The following is a 26,425-nucleotide window of genomic DNA, read 5'->3' as shown; positions in this document are numbered from 1 at the left end:
TTTCATTCTCCATCCTAATGTAGAATTCCACCATATTATGGTCACTCTTCCCCAAGGGGCCTCGCACAACGAGATTGCTAATTAATCCTCCCTCATTACACAACACCCAGTCTAAGATGGTCTCCCCCCTAGTTGATTGCTCGACATATTGGTCTAGAAAACCATCCCTTATGCACTCCAGGAAATCCTCCTCCACTGTATTGTTTCCAGTTTGATTAGCCCAGTCTATATGCATATTTAAGTTGCCCATGATAACTGCTGCACCTTTATTGCATGCACCCCTAATTTCCTGTTTGATGCCCTTCCATCACGAGTATTGTTTGGAAGTCTGTACACAACTCCCACTAGCGTTTTCTGCCCTTTGGTATTCCGTAGCTCCATCCATACCGATTCCACATCATCCAAGCTAATGTCTTTCCTTACAATCGCATTAATTTCCTCTTTAACCAGCAATGCCACCCCGCCTCCTTTTCCTTTCTGTCTATATTCAGTAACCCAGCTTCCACAGCTCTCTGTGGCAGAGAATTCCATAGATTTACAACCCTCAGAAAAAATTCCTCATCTCAGTTTTAAATATGCAACCCCTTATTCTGAAACTGTGACCCCTAGTTCTAGATTTCCCCCATAAGTGGAAACCTCTCTGCATCTACTATGTTATCTGTTATCAGCTCGCACTTTCAGCAACTTGCCACGCAAAAAAATGTAAAAACCTAAACATACAAGGGCAAGTCTAATTAACAGCAAATGCCATTAGATGCCCTGCTACAGCAACATTTGGCCCTTAACTTTAGCCTGGCACTGATGCTACAGCTGTAGTGCAAATAGGAGCTATAAATGAGTGCAAACATCATTGAACATGATGATTCCCATGTTGCTGGAATCAAGGAAAATTCAGTTGCTAAAGCAAGAGGCCAAAGTTTAAAAATACTCGAGTTTTTTTTACATGGATTTTGACTGTTTTGGGAGGTCATGGAGAAAGCATGTAGGACTTTCTACAGAGGAGGGGGAAGAATTGAAAGTGACTAAATGAAGTGAAGGCCATTGTACCTGCTCTGAAAGGATTGGGTTTGTCTTATTCTGTATATTTGTTTGCTTTTAAAGGTTCAGGGTTCTGCTGAACACACTGGTAAATCTTATTCCTACAATGTTAACCTATGCAGGACTTGTTGTGGTAAGTACTTATGGCATTTTTTTTGGCATTAGGATCAACAAGCTCCTTTTCAAAATGTTAATTTAAATGCATTTTCCTTTAGGTCGTGTACTATATATTTGCGATAGTTGGAATGGAAGCATTCAAAGGCAGAATCCGATTTTATGGTGCTAACTCTAGTGACCCTGCAGCCAAGTATTGTGGGAATATAGCGCTGAAGGGTTCTCAGTTTGCTGCTCTTCGATACTGCAAGAATAACTTCAATAATCTTGTCTCAGCCTTCATTTTGCTGATCGAACTGACAGTGGTCAATCAGTGGCATGATATCCTTTTTATTTACAAATAATTGTGTTCTTTTCCCTCTTGAATTGGAATTGTGCTGCTCTTTAACTTGAGCAACATAGCCCAATTCCAATAAACGGCATTACTAAATGTATTTAGAAAGAAACATTTTTGTTTATATAGCATCTTACTATGTTTCAAAGCATGCCTCCCAATGTCTCCTTTTGGATCAGTGTTGGTTTATTTATTTTTGTTTGATTTTGTTTCTGTGAAATGCTTTGAGACAAATATTCTGCGTTTAAAAGCCCTATATAAATATAAGTTGTGTTTGAATATAGAAAAGACACATGCTTAAGAATAGAAGGAAGTTGGCCGGACAATTGGTGGGTGCCCCAGAAAATCTGAACTGTTCTCTGGATACCTACGCCCTACAAATGTAGTTTGAGTATTAAATTTTGGCAAATACTAAAAGCAGGTTCCTGTAATGGATATAAAAGGAAAATTGCTGGAGGATTTTAATCAGGACGACGACAAAGCTTTAGCTTTGATGAAATCGATATTGGCACACAGTCCTGATAAACTGTAGATGACCTTAAGAAGACCTTTTTAAAGATGTTATGGGAAATGAATCTTTTCTCTTATAGGCTAACATGGCAGTGATTCCAAGAATTTCAGAGTAGTAGAATTATCTTGTATCCAAAAAATGGAGAATGTTGATAAATTTAAGAGCGAGGATATTTGAAGACCAATTAAAATTGGATCAATTCTGCTTTACCTATTTACCAATGTCTTGGCAGTGGCTGTTCAGGTTAAAAACCCAGGCAAAAGGTTTTATAGCCATGCTCCCAAGTTGCAATGAGAAAATAATTATTTTGAGGAATTAAGGCCCCAATTTTGCCCAGCACTGGGCACCGTACAGTGATTTTTCTGCCACTGAAGGTTAGTTTAAAGATTCCCCAATGTTGGGGCGCCGGTGTCGTCTACCAGCGTCAGAATGTTTGGCGCAATACATTCTGGTGCTGGTGTACGTTGAAAAGCAGCTTGCGTGCCCTTTCTTGCCATAAGGCCAACTTTCCTCAGTAACAATTTTTTTTAAAGTCCGCGCACAAACGCAAGCAACACCGTAGGAAAAAGCCTTACCTGCAATTAAAGAAATTCGCGCTGGCCTGCTCCTATCCCTGGCCGAAGGGGATAATTCAACTTTATGGAAATTTTAAAAATAAATCAGATAAAAGAAAACCTACCATTAATGTTCCTCCTTCGTTGAGAGAACTGTAGGCAGGCAAATTAAACATAAATCTTCACCACTCGCCTTTTCCATGGAAGTTCCAAGTGGCCCAAAATTTTCAAAAATAAACCTGAAGTCCAGGGAAGCCCTTCTAAATTCACACGGCAGGTAAAATCACCAGATTAACAGGAGTCTTCTCACCAAAAACACCAAGGGCAGCCTTCTCCAAATCCTCCATGCAGCCGACTTGACCCGCTGTTATCCCTGGCCGTAGGTCCTCCATGCACTGACTTTTTTCTTCTGCGCATGCACGTTGCCTATGCGCAATGAGTTGGGTTTTTTTCTTCCAGCGCATGCGGTGCGTTTTAGGCACACACTCTTGGCACCGCCCCCCTGAGATCAACTTGGGTAGCGCCGGCGTGACAGAGATTTACTTTGCCGGAAACTAAGGATATCTTTTTTTCTAGCGCAGATGGTCCTCAAAAACATGCGTACACATGTTTTTGCTTGGGGAAAATTGGGGCCATAATGAGGTGCTAAAAGGAAGGAGGACTAATTCGGAATAATAATTCTTGACTTAGCTAAAACATTTGATTCATTTGAGCACAAGTTGATCCTCCATTCTATTGAATCATGGCCGTTCTTGCAGAATGTTTCCTTGAATGAAAGATCTCGGAGGTCACTGAGTTATCTCACTTAAGAATTGTGGAACAAGGTGAAATCTTGTCATCAGCTTTATTTATCATTGCTTTAGATCTGCTTTTATGTACATTGGAGAAGTGAGGAAGAGGGGTCATTTTAAGAGGATTGGGAAATTAAGATAAAATCATGGCTTCAATAGAAGACACTCTTAATCTTAAAATCTTAGTTAATCTTAAAATCTTCCAATTTTTTTGTGGTAAGACTGATTTAGATGTTAATGTGAAAATAAAAACAGCAGGGTTTCATATGGTTTGTAAAAATAAGATTTTTATTTCTAATGCTGCCACTATTCCCTGACTCTGGAGATATCTGATGTATTGCTCCTAGGGAAAATGAAAAGTACTTTAGGATGATTGGGTTAGTAAATTTGAACTATGGATAAAGAATTTGGAAGAGTAAAGTTTAAAACTATGACGGAGGGTTGTAATCTTGTTTGACTATATTGTAATCTAATTCTTGCGGAGGTCTCACAATTGATCGTCATTTCGAAAGGCACGGATTAATCAAGGACAGTCAGCATGGATATGTTAAGGGAAGGTCGTGTCTGACTAACTTGATCGAGTTCTTTGAGGAGGTAACAAGGATGGTTGATGAGGGCAGTGCATTTGATATAGTTTACATGGATTTTAGCTAGGCCTTTGACAAGGTCCCACATGGTAAGCTGATCAAAAAATTAAAAGCCCATGGGATCCAAGGGAAAGTGGCAAGTTGGATCCAAAATTGGCTTCGAGGTAAGAAGCAAAGGATAATGGTTGATGGGTGTTTTTGCGACTGGATGTATGTTTCCGGTGGGGTTCCACATGACTCAGTACTAGGTCTCTTGCTTTTTGTGGTATATATCAATGAATTGGACTTCAGTATAGGGGGCATGATTAAGAAATTTGCAGATGATACAAAAATTGGCCAAGTGGTTGATAGTGAAGAAGAAAGCTATAGACTGCAGGAAGATATCAATGGACTGGTCAGGTGGGCAGAACAGTGGCAAATGGAATTTAGTTCGGATAAGTGTGAAGTAATGCATTTGGAGAGGGCTAACAAGGCAAGGGAATACCTAATAAATGGTAGGACACTGAGCAGTGTAGAGGAAAGAGGGACCTTGGAGTACATATCCACAGATCCCTGAAGGTAGCAGGAAAGGTAGATACGGTGCTTAAAAGGCATACGGAATACTTGCCTTTATTTGCCGAGGCATAGAATTTAAGAGCAAGGAAGTTATGCTAGTTAAGCCACAGCTAGAGTACTGCGTACAGTTCTGGTCACCACATAACAACAGGAAATATGTGATTGTACTAGAGAGGGTACAGAGGAGATTAACGAGGATGTTGCCAGGATTAGAGAATTTTAGCTATGAGGAAAGATTGGATAGGCTGGGGTTTTCTTTGGAATGGAGGAGGCTGAATAGAGATTTAATTGAAGTGTATAAAATTGAGGGGCCGAGATAGATTGGATAGGAAGCACCTATTTCCCCTAGCAGAAGAGAGGTCAATAACGGGGGACCATAGATTTAAAGTAATTGGTGGAAGGATTAAAGGGGAGTTGAGGAGAAACTTTTTCACCCAGAGAGTGCTGGGGGTCTAGAACTCACTGCCTGAAAGGGTGGTAGAGGCAGAAACCCTCATCACATTTAAAAGATACTTGAATATGCATTTGAAGTGCTGTGGCCTGCAGGGCTACGGACCAAGAGTTAGAAAGTGTGATTAGGCAAGATAGCTCTATTTTTAGCCGGAACTGACACAATGGGCCGAATGGCCTCCTTCTGTGCCGTAAACTCCTCTAATTCTATGAATTTTCTTATGAAACTCTGTAGGTTGATCAGAATATCTATTAAGAAAATATTGCATCAATGTGAATTGCTTTATGTAAGAAATCAAGTTGGTGGATTAGATATGCCAATCTCAGTGATAATAGTAAGGAAATTGGAGGCCCTAAGGACATTTAAGGATAACATATTTAGGGCTTCTTTTACGTATCCTGAAAAGGACTGTGGAGTCTGGATGGAGAAATTCAAGAACCTCAGTACTTTGAGTTGGTGATTAAAGCAGAAGAGACTGTTCATACTACTTGGCACAAAGCAGGAAGGAAATAGTAGGAAATGCCCTGCCCAAGGTATGCTCAAAATATGTTATGAATGTAGGTAACTGTGTAATTTTGGAGATATGAAACCTGCCCAATTCATTAAGGCACTTCAGTTCAGAGCTGGTTAATGAAATAATGTTGCATATCTTGAGTAATTGTCACTTTTTGATTATACATTATTGTGAGAAAGTTATTTGATAAAGTAGGTGAACATCTTTTCAAAGTTTATTTTGAACCACGTTTATTTGAGAATTTTAAAGATTGTTGGATTTAATTCTTTAAATGAATGATTGATTGTGCAACTATTGTAAATACAAGGGACAGTGATGAATGTTTGGAGAAGGCCTGTGGGGGGTGGTGGGGAGGGAGAAGAGTTATAAAATGTGGGTATTTGTCTGAACAGGCAGCTGACTGACATTGACATTGTAAAAAGCATAACCTTCTTTGGCTCTGTACTTGTGGTTCCAGAGGAAAATTGTTTAATGGTAATAAATTAATGCAACTTTTAAGCATTTGAGGATTTGCACAGTACACTTGCAGATTTGCAAAGCTTTTATCAATCTGTACTTAGTTTTTTTCATAAATCTGTAAATAAATTAGGCATTTTAATGTAGTACTTATTTTTTTCGATTTTAATTTATCAGGATGAGGTGAATACTTGATAATAGGTCAAGCAAACTGTCTCTTGAAGCATTAACTGGCTCAAAATTTCCCAATTTGATTCAACACTTCTGCACCTATTTTCTATGTTTCTGAGTAGGCCATTCGGCCCTTCGAGCCTGCACCGCCATTCAATAAGATCATGACTGATCATTCCCTCGGTACCCCTTTCCTGCTTTCTCTCCATACCCCTTGATCCCTTAGCTGTAAGGGCCATATCTAACTCCCTCTTGAATATATCCAATGAACTGGCATCAACAAGTCTCTGCGGTAGGGAATTCCACAGCTTAACAACTGAGTGAAGAAGTTTCTCCTCATCTCAGTCCTAAATGGCCTACCCCTTATCCTTAGACTGCGTTCCCTGGTTCTGGACTTCCCCAACTTGGCGGAGGGGTTCCTCCCAGCCGGATATCGTAATTTCGACAGATGTTTAAAAACCTCAAAGACAAGTAACAAGTTATGGCAGCTGATTGAGAGAACTCCTGACCCTTTAAGTTGAGGGATTATGCTATCCCATTCCCTTTTTTGTTATTTTAATTCATTCTCAGAATGTGGGCGTCACTGGCCACTCCTATTTCTTGCCCACCCCTCGTTGCCCTGCGTGTAAACCAGGCTGGGTAAGGACAGCCAGTTTCTTACAGGACATTAGTGAACCAGTTAGGTTTTTAAGGCAATCAGGTGGTAAAATGATGGAATCAATTATTAAGGATGTCATCGCAGTGCATTTGGAAAGAGGTAATATGATAGGTCCAAGTCAGCATGGATTTGTGAAAGGGAAATCATGCTTGACAAATCTTCTGGAATTTTTTGAGGATGTTTCCAGTAGAGTGGACAAGGGAGAACCAGTCGATGTGGTATATTTGGACTTTCAGAAGGCTTTCGACAAGGTCCCACACAAGAGATTAATGTGCAAAGTTAAAGCACATGGGATTGGGGGTAGTGTGCTAACATGGATTGAGAACTGGTTGTCAGACAGGAAGCAAAGAGTAGGAGTAAATGGGGACTTTTCAGAATGGCAGGCAGTGACTAGTGGGGTACCGCAAGGTTCTGTGCTGGGGCCCCAGCTGTTTACACTTTACATTAATGATTTAGACGAGGGGATTAAATGTAGTATCTCCAAATTTGCGGATGACACTAAGTTGGGTGGCAGTGTGAGCTGCAAGGAGGATTCTATGAGGCTGCAGAGCGACTTGGATAGGTTAGGTGAGTGGGCAAATGCATGGCAGATGAAGTATAATGTGGATAAATGTGAGGTTATCCACTTTGGTGGTAAAAACAGAGAGACAGACTATTATCTGAATGGTGACAGATTAGGAAAAGGAGAGGTGCAACGAGACCTGGGTGTCATGGTACATCAGTCATTGAAGGTTGGCATGCAGGTACAGCAGGCGGTTAAGAAAGCAAATGGCATGTTGGCCTTCATAGCGAGGGGATTTGAGTACAAGGGCAGGGAGGTGTTGCTACAATTGTACAGGGCCTTGGTGAGGCCACACCTGGAGTATTGTGTACAGTTTTGGTCTCCTAACCTGAGGAAGGACATTCTTGCTATTGAGGGAGTGCAGCGAAGGTTCACCAGACTGATTCCCGGGATGGCGGGACTGACCTATCAAGAAAGACTGGATCAACTGGGCTTGTATTCACTGGAGTTCAGAAGAATGAGAGGGGACCTCATAGAAACGTTTAAAATTCTGACGGGGTTAGACAGGTTAGATGCAGGAAGAATGTTCCCAATGTTGGGGAAGTCCAGAACCAGGGGACACAGTCTAAGGATGAGGGGGAAGCCATTTAGGACTGAGATGAGGAGGAATTTCTTCACCCAGAGAGTGGTGAACCTGTGGAATTCTCTACCACAGAAAGTTGTTGAGGCCAATTCACTAAATATATTCAAAAAGGAGTTAGATGAAGTCCTTACTACTAGGGGAATCAAGGGGTATGGTGAGAAAGCAGGAATAGGGTACTGAAGTTGCATGTTCAGCCATGAACTCATTGAATGGCGGTGCAGGCTAGAAGGGCCGAATGGCCTACTCCTGCACCTATTTTCTATGTTTCTATGTTTCATGGTCACTTTTACTGATACCAGCTTTTTATTTCCAGATTTTGAAAAAACAGAATTCAAATTTTCAAATGGCCATGGTGGGTTTTGAACTCGCAGTCCCTTGATTAAAATCCAGTAACATAACCACTATGCTACTGTACCCTGCTGATTTGACATATACATAGACTTGGTAGATGAGCCACAAATACATGAAATAGATGTGCAGCATTCCCAATAGTTAGGATTTGTTTTCTTCACTGCTTTGTGTTCTTGGACTCCTTGACGATAATACTTCTTGCAACTGGATTTGTGAAGGTAACTCACTTAACTGCAAGGATCTTCTTTGTCATCTTTCATATAGTGGTCGTTATTATCCTCATCAAGTAAGTCCACTATGCTGACTTTTGGAATTGCACAAATATGTTTAATTAGTTGACATGAATATGATTGATTTTTTTTCTCCTCCTTTGAAAGCATCTTTATAGCATTTGTTTTGGAAGCTTTTTTTGTGGAACACTCATTGGCCAGGAGTGCAGTAGAAACTGCTGTTGAGAAGAAAATTCAGGAGCTTGGGATGGGAGACGGTGTGTAAGTAAAGCAGAGATAAGTATGTGATTGCTGAAAATTTTAAATTTGTGGCAGATGCCTTTTTAAATATATATTTAATTTAGGGACCATCCAGCTGGAAACCTCGTCGAGGTTATGGAGACAAATGAAAATGATCTTGGCAACACTGATAATACAGACTTGAAATCCAGACTGAGATTCAGAATAGCTTCAATTAGTAAGTATATATAATTGTACTGATACTGAAATATTTTCTCATTGCTCCATTCTGCAAATGATAGTTGATGCTGTGCTAAACTAGTTTCTTGTAGGTCTTCTGAATGCCCCCTGCCCCCACAATCCTTTATCATTACCAGAAAGGAGCAAGATCACAATGAATGGGTGCATTTTTACTGCAACAATCCACGTACTGCCATCACAGTGTAGACAACTGATCTCATTCAGTTAATTGAGTTTGGATGCAATAGAGTTGTAGCACTTGGATTTTAACCTTGTTTGGATATAGTTACAATACATATGGGGCATTTACTCTCGCTTGAGGAAGAGTGCACCATAAACTGGACACTTTGCTTTCTAGTGAGGCTCGGTGCAGAGAGAAAAGCGCTGCAAAATTTAGCCGCCTCTTCTACATTTCTTAAATAGTTGCCAGAAAATGCACATGCATAACATGAAAATTTCCCCTTCAACTTTGGAGATGGTGAGAATTTGTGCCTGAGATTAGAAAGCGAGTGTGTCATGTGGGAATCTAACTTGGGTCCCAGCATTCCATGACATTGTTTGTGTGTTGCAGCTCATATACAAGAATTTTGACGACTAATAGAAACACAGAAAATAGGTGCAGGAGTAGACCATTCAGCCCTTCTAGCCTGCACCGCCATTCAATGAGTTCATGGCTGTACCCCCTTCCTGCTTTCTCGCCATACCCCTTGATCTCCCGAGTAGTAAGGACTTCATCTAACTCCCTTTTGAATATATTTAGTGAATTGGCCTCAACTACTTTCTGTGGTAGAGAATTCCACAGGTTCACCACTCTCTGGGCCCAAGTTTCCACAGGATAAAAAACGGGCGCTCCTCCAAGCTGGGCGCTCGTTTTTCGCGCCTAAAACGGCGCCAGAAAAAAAAGCGCTATTCTCGAGCGCTCTGCAGCTCCTTGTCTGTTTGGCGTGGTGCCCAGGGGGGCGGAGCCTACACTAGCGCCGATTTTGTAAGTGGGAGGGGGCGGGTACTATTTAAATTAGTTTTTTTCCTGCCGGCAACGCTGCGTGTGCGCGTTGGAGCGTTCGCACATGCTCAGTGTGAAAAAAAACATTGGCACTCGGCCATTTTTGTAGTTCTTTGTAGCTGTTTAATTTTTGAACATTTTTTAATAAAACCACATTGCCATCAGCACTGAGGCTTCCCTTCTCACTGTCTCCTTCCCCTCCCTCCCCTGCGCGGCAACAAGCCGCTGTCTCCTTCCCCTCCCTCCCCTGCGCGGCAACAAACCGCTGTCTCCTTCCCCTCCCTCCCCTGCGCGGCAACAAGCCGCTGTCTCCTTCCCCTCCCTCCCCTGCGCGGCAACAAGCCGCTGTCTCCTTCCCCTCCCACCCCTGCGCGGCAACAAGCTGCTGTCTCCTTCCCCTCCCTCCCCTGCGCGGCAACAAGCCGCTGTCTCCTTCCCCTCCCTCCCTCCCCTGCGCGGCAACAAGCCGCTGTCTCCTTCCCCTCCCTCCCTCCCCTGCGTGGCAACAAGCCGCTGTCTCCTTCCCCTTCCCCTCCCTCTCCTGCGTGACAACAAGCCGCTGTCTCCTTCCCCTCCCTCCCCTGCGCGGCAGAAAAAAAAAATGTGGAGAATTGCGATTTCTAAGATAGTCTGTTCTTCACCAGTTGCTCCTAAAAAAAAAATAAAAAAAAAATAAAAAAAAAAATCAGGTGCAAATCATGTGGAAACTTGGGCCCTCTGGGTGAAGAAGTTTCTCCTCATCTTGGTCCTAAATGGCTTACCCCTTATCCTTAGACTGTGACCCCTGGTTCTGGACTTCCCCAACATTGGGAACATTCTTCCTGCATCCAACCTGTCTAAACCCGTCAGAATTTTAAACATTTCTATGAGGTCCCCTCTCATTCTTCTGAACTCCAATGAATACAAGCCCAGTTGATCCAGTCTTTCTTGATAGGTCAGTCCCACCATCCCAGGATCAGTCTGGTGAATCTTCGCTGCACTCCCTCAATAGCAAGAATGTCCTTCCTCAAGTTAGGAGACCAAAACTGTACACAATACTCCAGGTGTGGCCTCACCAAGGCCCTGTACAACTGTAGCAACACCTCCCTGCCCCTGTACTCAAATCCCCTCGCTATGAAGGCCAACATGCCATTTGCTTTCTTAACCGCCTGCTGTACCTGCATGCCAACCTTCAATGACTGATGTACCATGACACCCAGGTCTCGTTGCACCTCCCCTTTTCCTAATCTGTCACCATTCAGATAATAGTCTGTCTCTGTTTTTACCAACAAAGTGGATAACCTCCCATCTATCGACATTATACTTCATCTGCCATGCATTTGCCCACTCACCTAACCTATCCAAGTCACTCTGCAGCCTCATAGCATCCTCCTCGCAGCTCACACTGCCACCCAACTTGGTGTCATCCGCAAATTTGGAGATACTACATTTAATCCCCTCGTCTAAATTATTAATGTACAATGTAAACAGCTGGTACCCCACTAGTCACTGCCTGCCATTCTGAAAAGTACCCATTTACTCCTACTCTTTGCTTCCTGTCTGACAACCAGTTCTCAATCCACGTCAGCACACTACCCCCAATTCCATGTGCTTTAACTTTGCACATTAATCTCTTCTGTGGGACCTTGTCGAAAGCCTTCTGAAAGTCCAAATATACCACATCAACTGGTTCTCCTTTGTCCACTTTACTGGAAACATCCTCAAAATTCCAGAAGATTTGTCAAGCATGATTTCCCTTTCACAAATCCATGCTGACTTGGACCTATCATGTCACCATTTTCCAAATGCACTGACATCCTTAATAATTGATTCCATCATTTTACCCACTACTGAGGTCAGGCTGACCGGTCTATAATTCCCTGTTTTCTCTCTTCCCTCCTTTTTTTAAAAAGTGGGGTTCCATTGGCTACCCTCCACTCCATAGGAACTGATCCAGAGTCAATGGAATGTTGGAAAATGACTCAATCTGAGAACCTTTGCTTTCCCTCTCCCAAGACTTGTGACAAGATAGTAGAAACTGATGGGTGCATTCAAAGGCTGAATTTTGGTGTTAATTGAATCTACTGCAATTTTGATTTGAGATGATGCTAATAAATACTGTTGTATTTCCAGCAGTTCTGTTCTGTTTGTTGATTAGACATATGGCTTTTAGTTGATCATGCCTTCTAAACATTCTTTAAATCCTTTGGATACCAGATCAAAAAGTTCTGGGCTGTGTCCAAATTAATTATTGATTGAAGGGAAAATGGCACGCTTTAACAGTTTGTATAAATTTCTATGTCCACTTGTGCGCATAGATGCACCTTGCAGGCTTCCTGTGTAGATGTTTTCAAACAATACCCAATGCATAGTTTCTGACTGCATAAAACATATAGTGAGAATAGCCAAGGTTGTACAAACCTTTTGTAGCACATTATATGGTTTCTTAAGATCTTACAATGTTGCTCCTAAAATTTTGCAAAATACCCATTGATAAGAGTTTGGGGAATTAATATGAACAAAACTTTAATTTTAAGTGCTATGTTTGCAATTCTCCACAAAAAGCCTCAGGGATGTTCAAAATTATTGTCTAGATGCCTGAGTAGAGAGAGAAACTGGTCCCATTAGCAGAAGGGTTGAGAACCAGAGGACACAGATTTAAGGTTATTGTCAAAAGTACCAAAGGAGACATCAGGAAAATATTTTTACATAGCGAGCGGTTATGATCTGGAATGTAGTGCCTGAAGGGTGGTGGAAGCAGATTCAATTGTGGCTTTCAAAAGTGAATTGGATAAGTAACTAACTAACTTGAAGGGAAAAAATATTGCAAGGCTATGGGGATCAACTGAAGTGCTCTTGCAGAGAACTGGCAAGGGCTCAATGGGCCAAATGGCCTTCTGTGTTAAAACCATTCTATAATAGTGAGAATTGTTGTTTGTTATAGGATACAAGACTGTTGATGCCTTGTTGCAGCATATGTTTGAGGAGGAGCTAAAACCAGAAGATGAAATACCAACTCTGGAAGAGATTGATAACCTTACACCAGATGATTTACTGCCAAAGCAACTCACTTTTGCTAGTGTAACATAACTTGTTTATAAGAGACTAATGTTATAGGTTATCTGGTTTCCCCTTTTGAAATGAAATGTGCTTTTTGTTTTTGTAAATTCTGCTTGAACATGTATTCTGTACTGAATATAATACTTGGTATGGGATTCAAAGGGATTATCCTGCTATTTTTGAGCAGTATGTACTTTATCATTGAAGATAATTGAGGATCCAAATGAACTCTTGCACTAAAATGATCTCTGATTTCCATTATTTTTTTTATTTTCCAAGTAACCCTTTGTTAAATACAAATTGACAATGACAAGTTAGCATGATCGTGATTATTAATGGCAGTCAAGCTACCGGCTTCCTGTGTAGAAGGGCTGATATCTTGGAAAGTAACGTTACAATCATTTAAGCCTTTGATTTATTCAAACTGTTACAAATAGAGAAAACAATTTATAGTGCTCAACTTCAAATTAACTATGATAGCACGAAATATAAAAACAGATAGCAAGAGTTTCTACAGGTATATAAAAAAGTGTAAATATTGGTCACTTAGAGGAGGAGACCGGGGAATTAGTAATGGAGAACATGGAGATGGCAGAAACTCATATTTTCAGTCTTTATGGTAGAGAACACTAACAATATCCAAACAAGTCAAGTTCCTGCCCCCTTATAGCCCCTTAACACAATCACTAAGGAGGTGGTACTCCGTAAGATAATGGGTCTAAAGCAGATAAATCCAATGGACCTGATGGCTTGCATCCTAGGGTGTTGAGGTAGTGGCAGGGATTGTGGATGCATTGGTTGTAATTTACCAAAATTCCCTGGATTCTGGAAAACTGCAAATGTAATGCCCCTATTTAAGAAAGGAGACCGACAAAAAGCAGGAAACTATACACTGGTTAGCCCAACATGGGGTTGGGAAAATGTTGAGTGCATTATTAAAGAAGCGCAGTAGGACATTTAGAAAAGCATAATTCAGTCAGGCAAAGTCAGCATGGATTTAAGAAGGGGAAGTCATGTTTCACAAATTTGCTGAAATTCTTTGAGGATGTAATGAACAGGATGGATAAAGGGGAACCAGTGGATGTGTATTTGGACTTCCAGAAGGCATTTGACAAGGTGCCACAAAAAAGTTCACAAGGTTGGGGGTAATATTAGCATGGATAGAGGATTGGCTAACAGAAAACAGAGTTAGGATAAATGGTTAATTCTCAGGTTGGCAATTAATAAGTAGTGGGGTACCGCAGGGATCAGTACTGGGACCCTAACTATTTATACTTGGTCCTTCTTCCAAATCATTAATATAGATTGTAATGTAGCCAAGTTTGCTAACAATAGAAAGATGGGAGGAAAAGCAATGTGAGGAGGACACACAAAATCTGCAAAAGGATATAGATAAAGTGAGTGGGCAAAAATTTGGCAGATGGAGTATAATGTTGGAAAGTGTGAGGTCATGCACTTGAGCAAAGAAATATTGCAAACTGCTGCAGTACAGTGGGACCTGGGAGTACTTGTGCATGAAACACAAAAGGATAGTATGCAGGTACAGCAAGTGATCAGGAAGGCCAATGGAATCTTGGCCTTTATTGCAAAGGGGATGGAGTATAAAAGCAGGGATGTCTTGCTACAGCTATATAAAGTTATTGGTGAGGCCACACCTGGAATACTGTATGCAAGTATATTTATGAAAGGATATACTTGCTTTGGAGGCAGTTCAGAGAAGTTTCATTTGGCTGATGAGAGGTTGGGCCTCTACTCATTGGAATTATGAGGTGATTTTATCAAAACATAATATTGAGGGGGCTTGACAAGGTGGATGCAGAGAGGATGATTCCACTGATGGAGACTAGAACTAGAGGGCATGATCTTAGGATAAGGGACCACCCATTTAAAACTGAGATGAGGAGGAATTTCTTAGGGTTGTAAATCTGTAATTCCCTGCCTCAGCTATGATACTGAATACATTTAAGACAGACATAACCGATAAGGGGTTATGGGAAATAGGTAGGGAAAGGGACCTGAGTCCATGATCAGAGCAGGCTCAAGGGGCCATATGGCCACCTACTGCTCCTATTAAATTATGGTGCACCTTACCCTGGCAGATAACATAAGTCTCACTATCCTTTGCCACTTTTGTATACTGCATACAATGTTATTTCAGAGCTTCTAAAATGCAATACCAGTGGTGTGCAGTGATAAAACTAGCACATTACAAGCTGTGCATAATCACAGGTCAAGATGTAACTTTTCAGCAAAATCCAGCACTTTGCATTGTTACTCCATGTAGGTTAATAAAGTATGCCAGTCTAATATGAAAATATATATTTTAATTAACAAAATTGTGGGGTGGGGAAGAGGAGACAAAGGATTCATGACAAAATGAGAACTCTTAGTCAAGCTATAATGGATGATACTTGACTTGTGGCTAGAAAAAAGTTTGGTTACAGCTCCCACAAGGAATATAACTTTGTACCTAAAATATACTGAAACCAAGACAGCTAAAGTGGTTAACCTAATGCAAAATCATCAAGTTCGTATAGAATTCTAAGAAAATCAGGCAGAGTAGAAATACCATCGACTTTGCACCACTACCCAAGATGAATTACACAACCAATCTCTCTCTCTCCGCACCCTCCCTCCTTTCCACAATTACATAAGTGCCTCTTTCCCTCCCCTTCCATCTTTCAAGACTGATACTACAGCAACCACTGCAGAGTCTATAGCTGTGAGCTTGTGAGTCATGTAAGTGTGTGTGCTTGGATCACTTGCAGGATAGCTATTTTAAGTATTAAGAGATTGAATGAATGCATCTGGGCGCTCAAAATGTGACTTTACACATAATTTCCTTCCTCTTTCTCCTCTGCTCCAGGTTCTCCATTCTGCAATTGTGCCATCATTCCTGAATAAAATATGTTAGCCACTACCTTTCATACAATTTCAAAAAGTAGCTCTGCATTGGCTTAATGGGCCCCAAGTTTAATGTGATGATTTTAATTCATGGCTAGTTGACATCTCTTCTGGCAGAGTGGTATATTCTTTATACAGACTCCATTTATTAATCCAAGAAAAGTCTTTCCACATTGTGAAACAGAGAATACACCATTTAAAGAACCACACTTGTGTTCCAAGCAACCACTTACTAACACGTTTTTGAAAAGTAAGTAGCAAAGCAGGCCTGAGCCATATGTACTGGAATGAGCAAGACAACTTGAGACTATTGGGACCAAAATTGATATTAATGGCAAAAAACTTTGCTATTTCATTGTGGAATCAATGTTTAAGCATAACAAGTGAAATTCTTAAAGCACCATTTACACAATAGACAGCTTTTCAATTTACATTCTTCTTTGTGAATGCTTATGTTCAACTAAAAGTACCATTAACCGCTGCCGCAGTGATTTCAGTTTCTTTGTGTAATGCTCCTTAAACAGTGACACCAGCTCTTCCCGTAGATCTCGGAGTGATGGTAGAGTCTGGCAGTCAGGGATGTACAACATGGTGTTGAAGAAATGGTTCCACATATCTGCATGATGACCTCTAAAACAAGAGAAAGGGGAATATTCACCTTACCCATAGTTCACAAAGATACAATAAAATAATGTAGCAGTGGATTAGGGTACCATTCCAGATTTGCTGCAGATACAAAACTGACCTTTTAAAAGTTGCATTCACTTTCCAGATACCCTTTTCTTTCTTTAATTTCAGATATGTACCAAAGAGAAGACAATAAACTGTGGCAGCAATTCCAAAGTAGTCTGTCTAAAGTATGCATTAAAAAAAAGTTAGTTACCTGCAAAATAGACACAGGCTATTTGAATAATTCCACTGTTTATTCAATTAATGAAACATTTGAGAAAACTCAGTCAACAGAAACCACAAAATAAGAGGGCGAGGGTCATGGCAGAGCACTTGTGTGTCCTACTACCATAGATATACAGCAGAATGGGTAAATGACAACGCCAGCTTTCTCATGACCCACCTGGTTGCATAAGAATTAGGAACAGGAGTAGGCCATCTAGCCCCTCGAGCCTGCTCCGCCATTCAATAAGATCATGGCTGATCTGGCCGTGGACTCAGCTCCACTTACCCACCCGCTCCCCGTAACCCTTAATTCCCTTATTGGTTAAAAATCTATCTGTGACTTGAATACATTCAATAAGCTAGCCTCAACTGCTTCCTTAGGCAGAGAATTCCACAGATTCACAACCCTCTGGGAGAAGAAATTCCTTCTCAATTCGGTTTTAAATTGGCTCCCCTGTATTTTGAGGCTATGCCCCCTAGTTCTAGTCTCCCCAACCAGTGGAAACAACCTCTCCACCTCTATCTTGTCTATCCCTTTCATTATTTTAAATATTTCTATAAGATCACCCCTCATCCTTCTGAACTCCAACGAGTAAAGATCCAGTCTACTCAATCTATCATAAGGTAACCCCCTCATCTCTGGAATCAGCCTAGTGAATAGTCTCTGTACCCCCTCCAAAGCCAGTATATCCTTCCTTAAGAAAGGTGACCAAAACTGCACACAGTACTCCAGGTGCAGCCTTACCACTACCCTATACAGTTGCAGCAGGACCTCCCTGCTTTTGTACTCCATCCCTCTCGCATTTGCCTTCCTGATTACCTGCTGCACCTGCAAACTAACTTTTTGGGATTCATGCACAAGGACCCCCAGGTCCCTCTGCACCTCAGCATGTTGTAATTTCTTCCCATTCAAATAATATTCCCTTTTACTGTTTTCTTCCCCCCCCCCCACAAGGTGGATGACCTCACACTTCCAACATTGTATTCCATCTGCCAAACCTTAGCCCATTCGCTTAACCTATCTAAATCTCTTTGCAGCCTCTCTGTGTCCTCTACACAACCCGCTTTCCCACTAATCTTTGTGTCATCTGCAAATTTTGTTACACTACACTCTGTCCCCTCTTCCAGGTCATCTATGTATATTGTAAACAGTTGTGGTCACAGCACTAACCACCGATTTCCAACCCGAAAAGGACTCATTTATCCCGACTCTCTGCTTTCTGTTAGCCAGCCAATTCTCTATTCATGCTAATACATTTCCTCTGACTCCGCGTACCTCCATCTTCTGCAGTAACCTTTTGTGTGGCACCTTATCGAATGCCTTTTGGAAATCTAAATACACCACATCCATCGGTACACCTCTATCCACCATGCTCGTTATATCCTCAAAGAATTCCAGTAAATTAGTTAAACATGATTTCCCCTTCATGAATCCATGCTGCGTCTGCTTGATTGCACTATTCCTATCCAGATGTCCCGTTATTTCTTCCTTAATAGTTTCAAGCATTTTCCCCACTACAGATGTTAACTATAGGCCGGTTAGTTTACCTGCCTTTTGTCTGCCCCCCCTTTTTAAAAAAAAAACCAGGGGCATTACATTAGCTGCTTTCCAATCCGCTGGTACCTCCCCAGAGTCCAGAGAATTTTGGTAGATTATAACGAATGCATCTGCTATAACTTCCGCCATCTCTTAATACCCTGGGATGCATTTCATCAGGACCAGGGGACTTGTCTACCTTCAGTCCCATTAGCCTGTCCAGCACTACCCCCCACTAGTGATAGTCTCAAGGTCCTCCCTTCCCACATTCCTATGACCAGCAATTTTTGGCATGGTTTTTGTGTCTTCCACTGTGAAGATCGAAGCAAAATAAGTGTTTTAAGTCTCAGCTATTTCCACATTTCCCATTATTAAATCCCCCTTCTCAGGGACCAACATTTACTTTAGTCACTCTTTTCCGTTTTATATATCGGTAAAAGCTTTTACTCTGTTTTTATGTTTTGCGCAAGTTTACCTTCGTAATCTATCTTCCCTTTCTTTATTGCTTTTTTAGTCATTCTTTGCTGTTGTTTAAAATTTTCCCAATCTTCTAGTTTCCCACTAACCTTGGCCACCTTATACACATTGGTCTTTGATTTGATACTCTCCTTTATTTCCTTGGTTATCCAGGGCTGGTTACCCCTTCTCTTACCACCCTTTTTTACTGGAATATATTTTTGTTGCGCACTATGAAAGAGCTCGTTAAAAGTCCTCCACTGTTCCTCAATTGTGCCACCGTTTAGTCTGTGTTTCCAGTCTACTTTAGCCAACTCTGCCCTCATCCCACTGTAGTCCCCTTTGTTTAAGCATAGTACGCTCATTTCTGACAACTTCCTCACCCTCAATCTATATTACAAATTCAACCATACTGTGATCACTCATCTCCGAGAGGATCTTTTACTAGGAGATAGTTTAATTTTCCTGTCTCATTACACAGGACCAGATCTAAGATAGCTTGCTCCCTTGTAGGTTCTGTAACATACTGTTCTAAGAAACAATCCTGTATGCATTCTATGAATCCCTCCTCCAGGCTACCCCATGCAATTTGAGTTGACCAATCGATATGTAGGTTAAAATCCCCCATGACTACTGCCGTTCCTGTTTCACATGCCTCAATTATTCCCTTGATCATTGTCCACCCCACCGAGAAGTTATTATTTGATCATGGACTCAGCTCCACTTCCCTGCCCGCTCCCCATAACACTTTACTCCCTTATCGCTCAAAAATCTGTGTCCTTAAATATATTCAATGACTCAGCCTCCACAGCTCTCTGGGGCAGAGAATTCCATAGATTTAGAATCCTCAAGAACTTTCTCCTGATCAATTCTAAATGGGCAACCCCTTGTTCTTACTGTTGTCAGCAAACTAATGGGACTAAAGGTGGACAAGTCCTCTGGACCTGATGGCCTGCATCCTATGGTCTTGAGGTGGCTATAGAGATAGTGGATGCATTAGTTGCAAACTATCAAAATTTCCTGGAGTCTGGAGAGGTCCTAGCAGATTGGAAAATTGCAAATATAACACCCCTATTTAAAAGAGGGGGGTGACAGAAAGCAAGAAACTGTAGACCAGTTAGCCTAACCAGTAGTCCTTGGGGAAAATGCTGGAGTCCATTAAGGAAGTAGTAGCAGGACATTTAGAAAAGCATAATTCAGTCAAGCAGAGTCAGTGTGGTTTTATGAAAGAGAAATCATGTTTGCATCCTCAAAGGACTAGCAAATTTGTCAATGAGCAAGGTGGATAAAAGGGAACCAGTTGATAAGTTGCCACATAAAAAGATTACTATACAAGATAAGAGCTCATGGAATTGGGGATAATATGCTAACTAAAAGGAGAGTCAGGCTAAAAAGGGTCATTTTCAGACTGGCAAACTCTAACTAGTAGGGTACCACAGGGATCAGTGCTGGGGCCTCAACTATTTACAATTTATATTAATGACTTAGATGAAGGGACAGTGTAATATAGCCAAATTTGCTGATACAAAGATAGGTGGGAAAGCAAGTTGTGAGAATCTACAAAGGGATATAGATAGGCTAAGTGAGTGGGCAAAAATTTGGCAGCTGGAGTATAATGTGGGAAAATGTAACATTATACACTTTGGTAGTAAAAATAAAAAAGCTAATTATTTAAATGGGGAGAGATTATAAAATGTGGTGGTACAGAGGGATCGGGGGGTCCTTGTCCATGAAACACAAAGTTAGCATGCAAGTAATTAGGAAGGCAAATAGAATGCTGGCATTTATTGCAAGGGGGGTGGAGTATAAAAGTAGGGAAGTCCTACTATAACTGTACAGGGTATTGGATGAGAGATAGAAAATAGATGCAGGAGTAGGCCATTCAAGCCTGCACCAACATTCAGTATGATCATGGCTGATCACACCTGGAGTACTGTGTACAGGTTTTGGTCTCCGTATTTAAGGAAGGATATACTTGCACTGGAGGCAGTTAAGAGAAGGTTCACTGGTTGATTCCTGAGATGAGGGGGTTGTCATATCAAGAAAGGTTGGGCCGATACCCATTGTAGTTTAGAAAAATGAGGGGTGATCTTATTGAAACGTGCAAGATTCTGGAGGGGATGTTTCCCCTTGAGAGAATCTAGAACTAGGGAGTACAGCTTCAGAATAAAGGGCCGCCCATTTAAAACAAAAATGAGGAATTTCTTCTGAGGGCCGTGAATCTTTAGAATTCTCTACCTCAGAGCTGTGGAGGCTGGGTCATTGAATGTATTTAAAGTGGAGATACAGATTTTTGAAAGGTTAGGGGAGCAGGCAGGGAAGTGGAGTGAGGCCAGGATATTGAATGGCAGAGCAGACTCGCGGGGCCAAATGGCCTATTCCTCCTATTTCTTATGTTCAACTATGCACCCTAGTTCTAGATTCCCCCACGAGTGCAAACATCCTCTCTGCAACTACCTAGTTGAGCCCCCTCAGAATCTTACATGTTTCAATAAGATCACCTCTCTTCTAAACTCCAATGAGTATAGACCCAACCTACTTATTCTTTCTTCATAAGTCAACCCCTTCATCTCCGGAATCAACCAGGTGAACCTTCTCTGAAATGCCTCCAATGCAAGTATATCCCTCTTCAAATAGACCAAAATTCTACGCAATACTCCTGGTGTGGTTTCACCAATACCCTGTACAGTTGTAGCAGGACTTCCCTGCTTTTATACTCCATCCCCCTTGCAATAAAAGGAAAACATTGCATTTGCCTTGATTACTTGCTGTACCTGCATACTAACTGTATTTCATGCACAAATATCCCCAGGTCCCTCTGTATTGCAGCAGTTTGTAATTTCTCTCCATTGAAAAAATAAGTTGCTTTTTATTTTTCCTTCCAAAGTGGATAACCTCACACATTATACTCCTATCTGCCAAATGTTTGCCTATTCACTTAGCCTGTCTATATTCCTTTGCAGATTCTGTGTCCTCCTAACAACTTTCCCACCCATCTTTGTATCAGCAAACTTGGTTACATTGCACTCGGTCCCTTCATCCAAGTCATTAATATAGAAAATAGGTGCAGGAGTAGACAATTCGGCCCTTCGAGCCTGCACCACCATTCAATATGATCATAGCTGATCATGCAACTTCAGTACCCCATTCCTGCTTTCTCTCCATTTCCCTTTTGAATATATTTAACAAACTGGCCTCAACAACTTTCTGTAGTAGAGAATTCCATAGGTTCACAATTCTGAGTGAAGTCATTTCTCCTCATCTCGGTCCTAAATGGCTTACCCCTTATCCTTAGACTGTGATCCCTGGTTCTGGACTTCCCAACATTGGGAACATTCTTCCTGCATCTAACCTGTCCAATCCTGTCAGAATTTTATATGTTTCTATGAGATCCCCTCTCTTCTAAATCCCAGTGAATGCAAGCCTAGTCAATCCAGTCTTTTTTCATAGGTCAGTCCTGCTATACCAGGAATCAGTCTGGTGAACCTGCGCTGCACTTCCTCAATAACAAGAATGTCCTTCCTCAGATTAGGAGACCAAAACTTTACACAATATTCAAGACAGAACCAAAGTATGTGTTAATTGGTCTGCCATTTCTTTGTTCCCCATTATAATTTCACCTGATTCTGACTTCAAGGGACCTACATTTGCTTCACTAATCTTTTTCTCTTCACATATCTATAGAAGCTTTTGCAGTCAGTTTTTATGTTCCCTGCAAGCCTGCTCTGATACTCTATTTTCCCCCTCTGCTGAATTCTAAATTTCTCCTAGTCCTCAGGTTTGCTGCTTTTTCTGTCCAATATAGATTGTAAATAGTTGAGGCCCCAGCATCGATCCCTGTGGGCCCTGCTAGTTACCGTTTGCCAACTGAAAAATTATCCATTCATCCTGATTCTCTGTTCTCGGTTAACCAATCCTCTATCCATGCTAATATTACCCCCAACCCAGTGAGCTTTTATCTTGTGCAGTAACCTTTTATGTGGCACCTTACCAAATGCCTTCTGGAAATTCAAAACCACCACATCCACTGGTTCCCCCTTATCCACCCTACTCACTACATTCTTGAAGAACTAAAGCAAATTTGTCAAACATGATTTCCCTTTCATAAAACCATGCTGACTCAGTTTGACTGCATTATGATTTTCCAAATGTCCTACTACTGGTTCCTTAATAATGGACACCAGCATTTTCCCAATGACAGATGTTAGACTAACCAGTCTATAGTTTCTTGCTTTCTATCTCCTTTTTTAAATAGGGGTGTTATATTTGCGGTTTTCCAATCTGCTGGGAGCTCTCCAGACTCCAGGGAATTTTGGTAGATTGCAACCAATGCATCCACTTTTAAGGCCTTAAGATGCAGGTCATCAGATCCAGGGGACTTGTCCAACTTAGTTCCATTATTCTGCTGTCTACCCGCTCCCCCCCCCCCAATAGCTCCTTGATTATTATAAGGATGTTTTTAGTGTCTTCTACCGTGAAGACCGATACAAAATATTTGTTCCAAGTCTCTGCCATTTCCCTTTTCCCTATTAATTCCACAGTCTGATCCTTTAAGGGACCAGCGTTTATTTTAGCTACCGGCTTCCTTTTTATATATCTGTAGAAGTCTTTACAATCTATTTTTATATTTCTTGATAGTTTACTCTCATAATCCATCATCCTATATTTTTAGTCGTCCTTTGCTGGTTTAAAAAAAATGTCCCAATCGTCTGGTCTCCCACTAATCATGACAACATTGTATGCCATTGTTTTCAACTGGATACCATTCTTTAGTTAGCCATAGATGGTTCTCCTTTCTCAAAGTCTTTGTGACCTTAGCTCTTAGATCACAACTATTGTCATCTCACAGGACACCAAACTTGTTAAATCGACCTAGTGACAGCATCAAACCAAGCAAATCAAATGGTCGCCCCAAATTATATTTGATTTGCTTTGCTACCGTACGAAAGAAGACGATGACGACAGAGGATGGTGGATAAGAAGTTTAAAGAAAAACATATGACCTACCTGGAAGGTCCATGGTTTTTCTGACAGCATTTCAATACACTGGAAGCCTGATGTCTTACAACCTTCCACAAAAACTGTATTATTAGGGAACAACTTCATATCTATGCTTTGACCAAAGTCAATCAAGGTCAACCCTTGCGACAAGCTGTCATCAACACTGCCAGCATCACTATCCAGGAACCTAGATGTAACATGCAATATGCTAGTCAATACTTCATACTGATTGATTTAGAAACATAGAAACGTACAAGATCAGAAAAGACTGGCAATTATCTGGACAGTCCCAGAGTTAAAAAAAAACAATGCTTAATCTTACACTCTTAATTTATACAAAATTACATTGTTTATATGATATGAGCTTTGATGCAGAGAGGGGCAGCCATTCCAGCAGAATAGCCACAAACTTCATCTCGACCTGGATTTGCTGGGTTCCAGCTATAGACAGGAGTTCCCACAGGCCTTAATAAGATACCAAGCCATTGAACATTCCTTACCAGTGCACCCACATCAGTGGGGGCAGGACAAATGGTGGAGGCCCCCAGTGCTTCGTGTTCCGCTGTCCTTGGGTTAAAGGGGACGTAAAGCAACATCAGAAGTTGATGAGAATAGAGGGGGTGGTGCGAGGAGGAAGATAGAAAGCAAAAGGATCCATATTGGGATTAGGGTTTTGACTCCCAAAGAAGGGAAATTTTTTTTTAATAAAAAGAGCATCCCCATACAAGGGGGGGGGGGGGGGGGTGCTAGCTTACTTTGATTGCAAAGGGCCACTTATGCTGGTGGGTGTCCCAGATGCACACCCTGGACATCAAGGGCCCACTTTTCATTGTCCTGCCTGAGAACTTTAGCAGGATCAGGATGACTGATACAGGCAAGTGCATCCTAGTACTTACGCCAGGATGTATCCACCTGCACGTTTTTAAGAACCAATCATATATTTTGTGAAGTGCAAAATCCGTGTTTTTTACTAAAACGACACCAAGGTTGATTTACAAAGATACTAACCTGTCTCCAAGTATAAAATTGTCAGGTTTTACATCACCGTGAATGATTCCAATATTATGCAGCTGTTCCACTATATACAGAATGTGGATGGCAAAGTAGATCACCAAGGGCTGAGGCATTGCTTTTTCATTCAGTGTTTTATACAGATTAACAGCATTCTGAAATCAAAGAAAATATAGAATTTTACTGATGGCTTTCAAAGAAAGGTTCACTTCTACATGTTCAAAAAAAAGTTAAGTTTTTAAAGACTGCATAGTTACGCTCCTCCCCTCCACGATCTCCCAAACATACTCTTTCTTTCTCGCATCCACTTCTCAATGATAGCATATTACAGAATATGCACATTGTGGTTAGCTGCTACAAATGCAGAATACTCAGATACAGCTCCCTTTCATCATTACAGAGGAGCACTCTTTAATCAGAAGAGCAATATAGCAGGCAGAGGAGGTCTTAGATTAACTACCCATGAGACTAGTCATAGAAATTTGGAGTATTGGTTTTAGGTGAAGTGTTACTCAACAGGTTTTGCACATTTACAATCAGACGCTTACAGCACAGAACCATATAGTGGTCTATAGTGCCTATTCTGGCCCTCAGAGCTACCACTTGGCCCGATGCCCTTTTTCAAATATTTATCCAGTTCCCTTTTAAAATTGTTATGGATTCTATTTCCACCAGAGCAATCCATTTCTTAATCCTCTGCTTGAAATAACCCCATTCTTTTACTGATTATTTTAAATTTATGCCCTCTTTTGTTCCAATAAATTAGTTTCTCATCTCTCCTCAACTAACACCTCTCATCCCTCATATAGTGAATCCCTTCTGCACAAGACCCATGGTCCTGACATTAACTAAAATAAAGCATCCAAAATAGGGGTTAATCAATAATTTGTTTATGTTTAACATCATTGTGTTGCTTTTGTACTCTGCCATTCCTTAAACAATTTATTCTCCTTTCAAAGATTTGTGCATCTGAATCCGAAATCTTTGCGCTATATTTTTTAAGTTTTTACTATTTAGTTTACGTGTCCCCTCTCAAAATACATCAACTCACATTTTTTCCACATTAAATTTAATCGGACATCTAGCTGCTCAATCTACTAAGCTATTCTTTTTCACGGTTAGCCGTACTTTCTTTTATTCTGTCTGTAAAGTTTGGTAGTGTTCCTTATATCCAAGTCCAGATCATATAAAGAGCAATGGTCCAAACACTGACTTCTGGAGGCATGCACTAACTAGATCTCTCTAATCTGAATCAATTAACTTCTGTTCTTTAACCATCTTCCTATCTATGCTGGAAAATTCACTTTAATACCACCTGCCTTAATTTTTATAAATCTATGTGGTACCTTTGGAAAATCCATATCAGAGGTGGCACCGCACCACATTAATGCTCCTCTGATGTAAGAACTGAGCCTGTTCTGGAAGCATTAAGCTTCACCTTGCCAATGTATTTCAGGAGACAAAGTCTAGATCAAGAGTGGGCAATTATTTGGGCTGGAGGGCCACTTAAGTTTTGGTGAGCTGCTAAGGGCCACACCAATACTTCCCCCCAGCCCCCCCCAGGCGCATGGCTACTCAGTCGCGCACCAATCGCGTGGTCCCGTGTAGGCCACTCCCCAGCTCCTGCCGCTGGAAGAGATATTGCGCATGTGTGGCTGCAT

At 41.2% G+C, this 26,425-nt stretch overlaps 2 protein-coding genes across 3 annotated transcripts in view; one reads left to right on the top strand and one right to left on the bottom strand.

Moving 5' to 3' along the window:
- The window catches only part of tpcn3 (two pore segment channel 3), a 92,722-nt gene extending 79,546 nt beyond the window's left edge, over window positions 1-13,176 (top strand). Inside the window, exons 14-19 of the mRNA XM_070884567.1 lie at window positions 1,102-1,171; window positions 1,254-1,473; window positions 8,426-8,516; window positions 8,608-8,721; window positions 8,805-8,917; window positions 12,846-13,176. Of these exons, the coding sequence (XP_070740668.1) occupies window positions 1,102-1,171; window positions 1,254-1,473; window positions 8,426-8,516; window positions 8,608-8,721; window positions 8,805-8,917; window positions 12,846-12,991 (754 nt within the window). The 3' untranslated portion in view covers window positions 12,992-13,176. The remainder of the gene's footprint in view (window positions 1-1,101; window positions 1,172-1,253; window positions 1,474-8,425; window positions 8,517-8,607; window positions 8,722-8,804; window positions 8,918-12,845) is intronic.
- A 2,997-nt stretch (window positions 13,177-16,173) lies between these two features.
- bub1 (BUB1 mitotic checkpoint serine/threonine kinase) overlaps window positions 16,174-26,425 on the bottom strand; it is an 89,020-nt gene continuing 78,768 nt past the window's right edge. For both annotated transcript variants that reach the window (XM_070885759.1, XM_070885760.1), the window contains 4 exons: window positions 24,762-24,919; window positions 23,760-23,940; window positions 16,611-16,717; window positions 16,174-16,495 (listed from right to left, as the gene is read on the bottom strand). In XM_070885759.1, coding sequence (XP_070741860.1) covers window positions 16,294-16,495; window positions 16,611-16,717; window positions 23,760-23,940; window positions 24,762-24,919 — 648 coding nt within the window. In that variant the 3' untranslated portion in view covers window positions 16,174-16,293. The remainder of the gene's footprint in view (window positions 16,496-16,610; window positions 16,718-23,759; window positions 23,941-24,761; window positions 24,920-26,425) is intronic.

This window comes from Pristiophorus japonicus, chromosome 7 (genome assembly GCF_044704955.1).
Source record: "Pristiophorus japonicus isolate sPriJap1 chromosome 7, sPriJap1.hap1, whole genome shotgun sequence".
NCBI lineage: Eukaryota > Metazoa > Chordata > Chondrichthyes > Pristiophoridae > Pristiophorus > Pristiophorus japonicus.
Note: the sequence above shows the minus strand (reverse complement) of the source record. Positions and strands in the feature narration are given on the sequence as shown.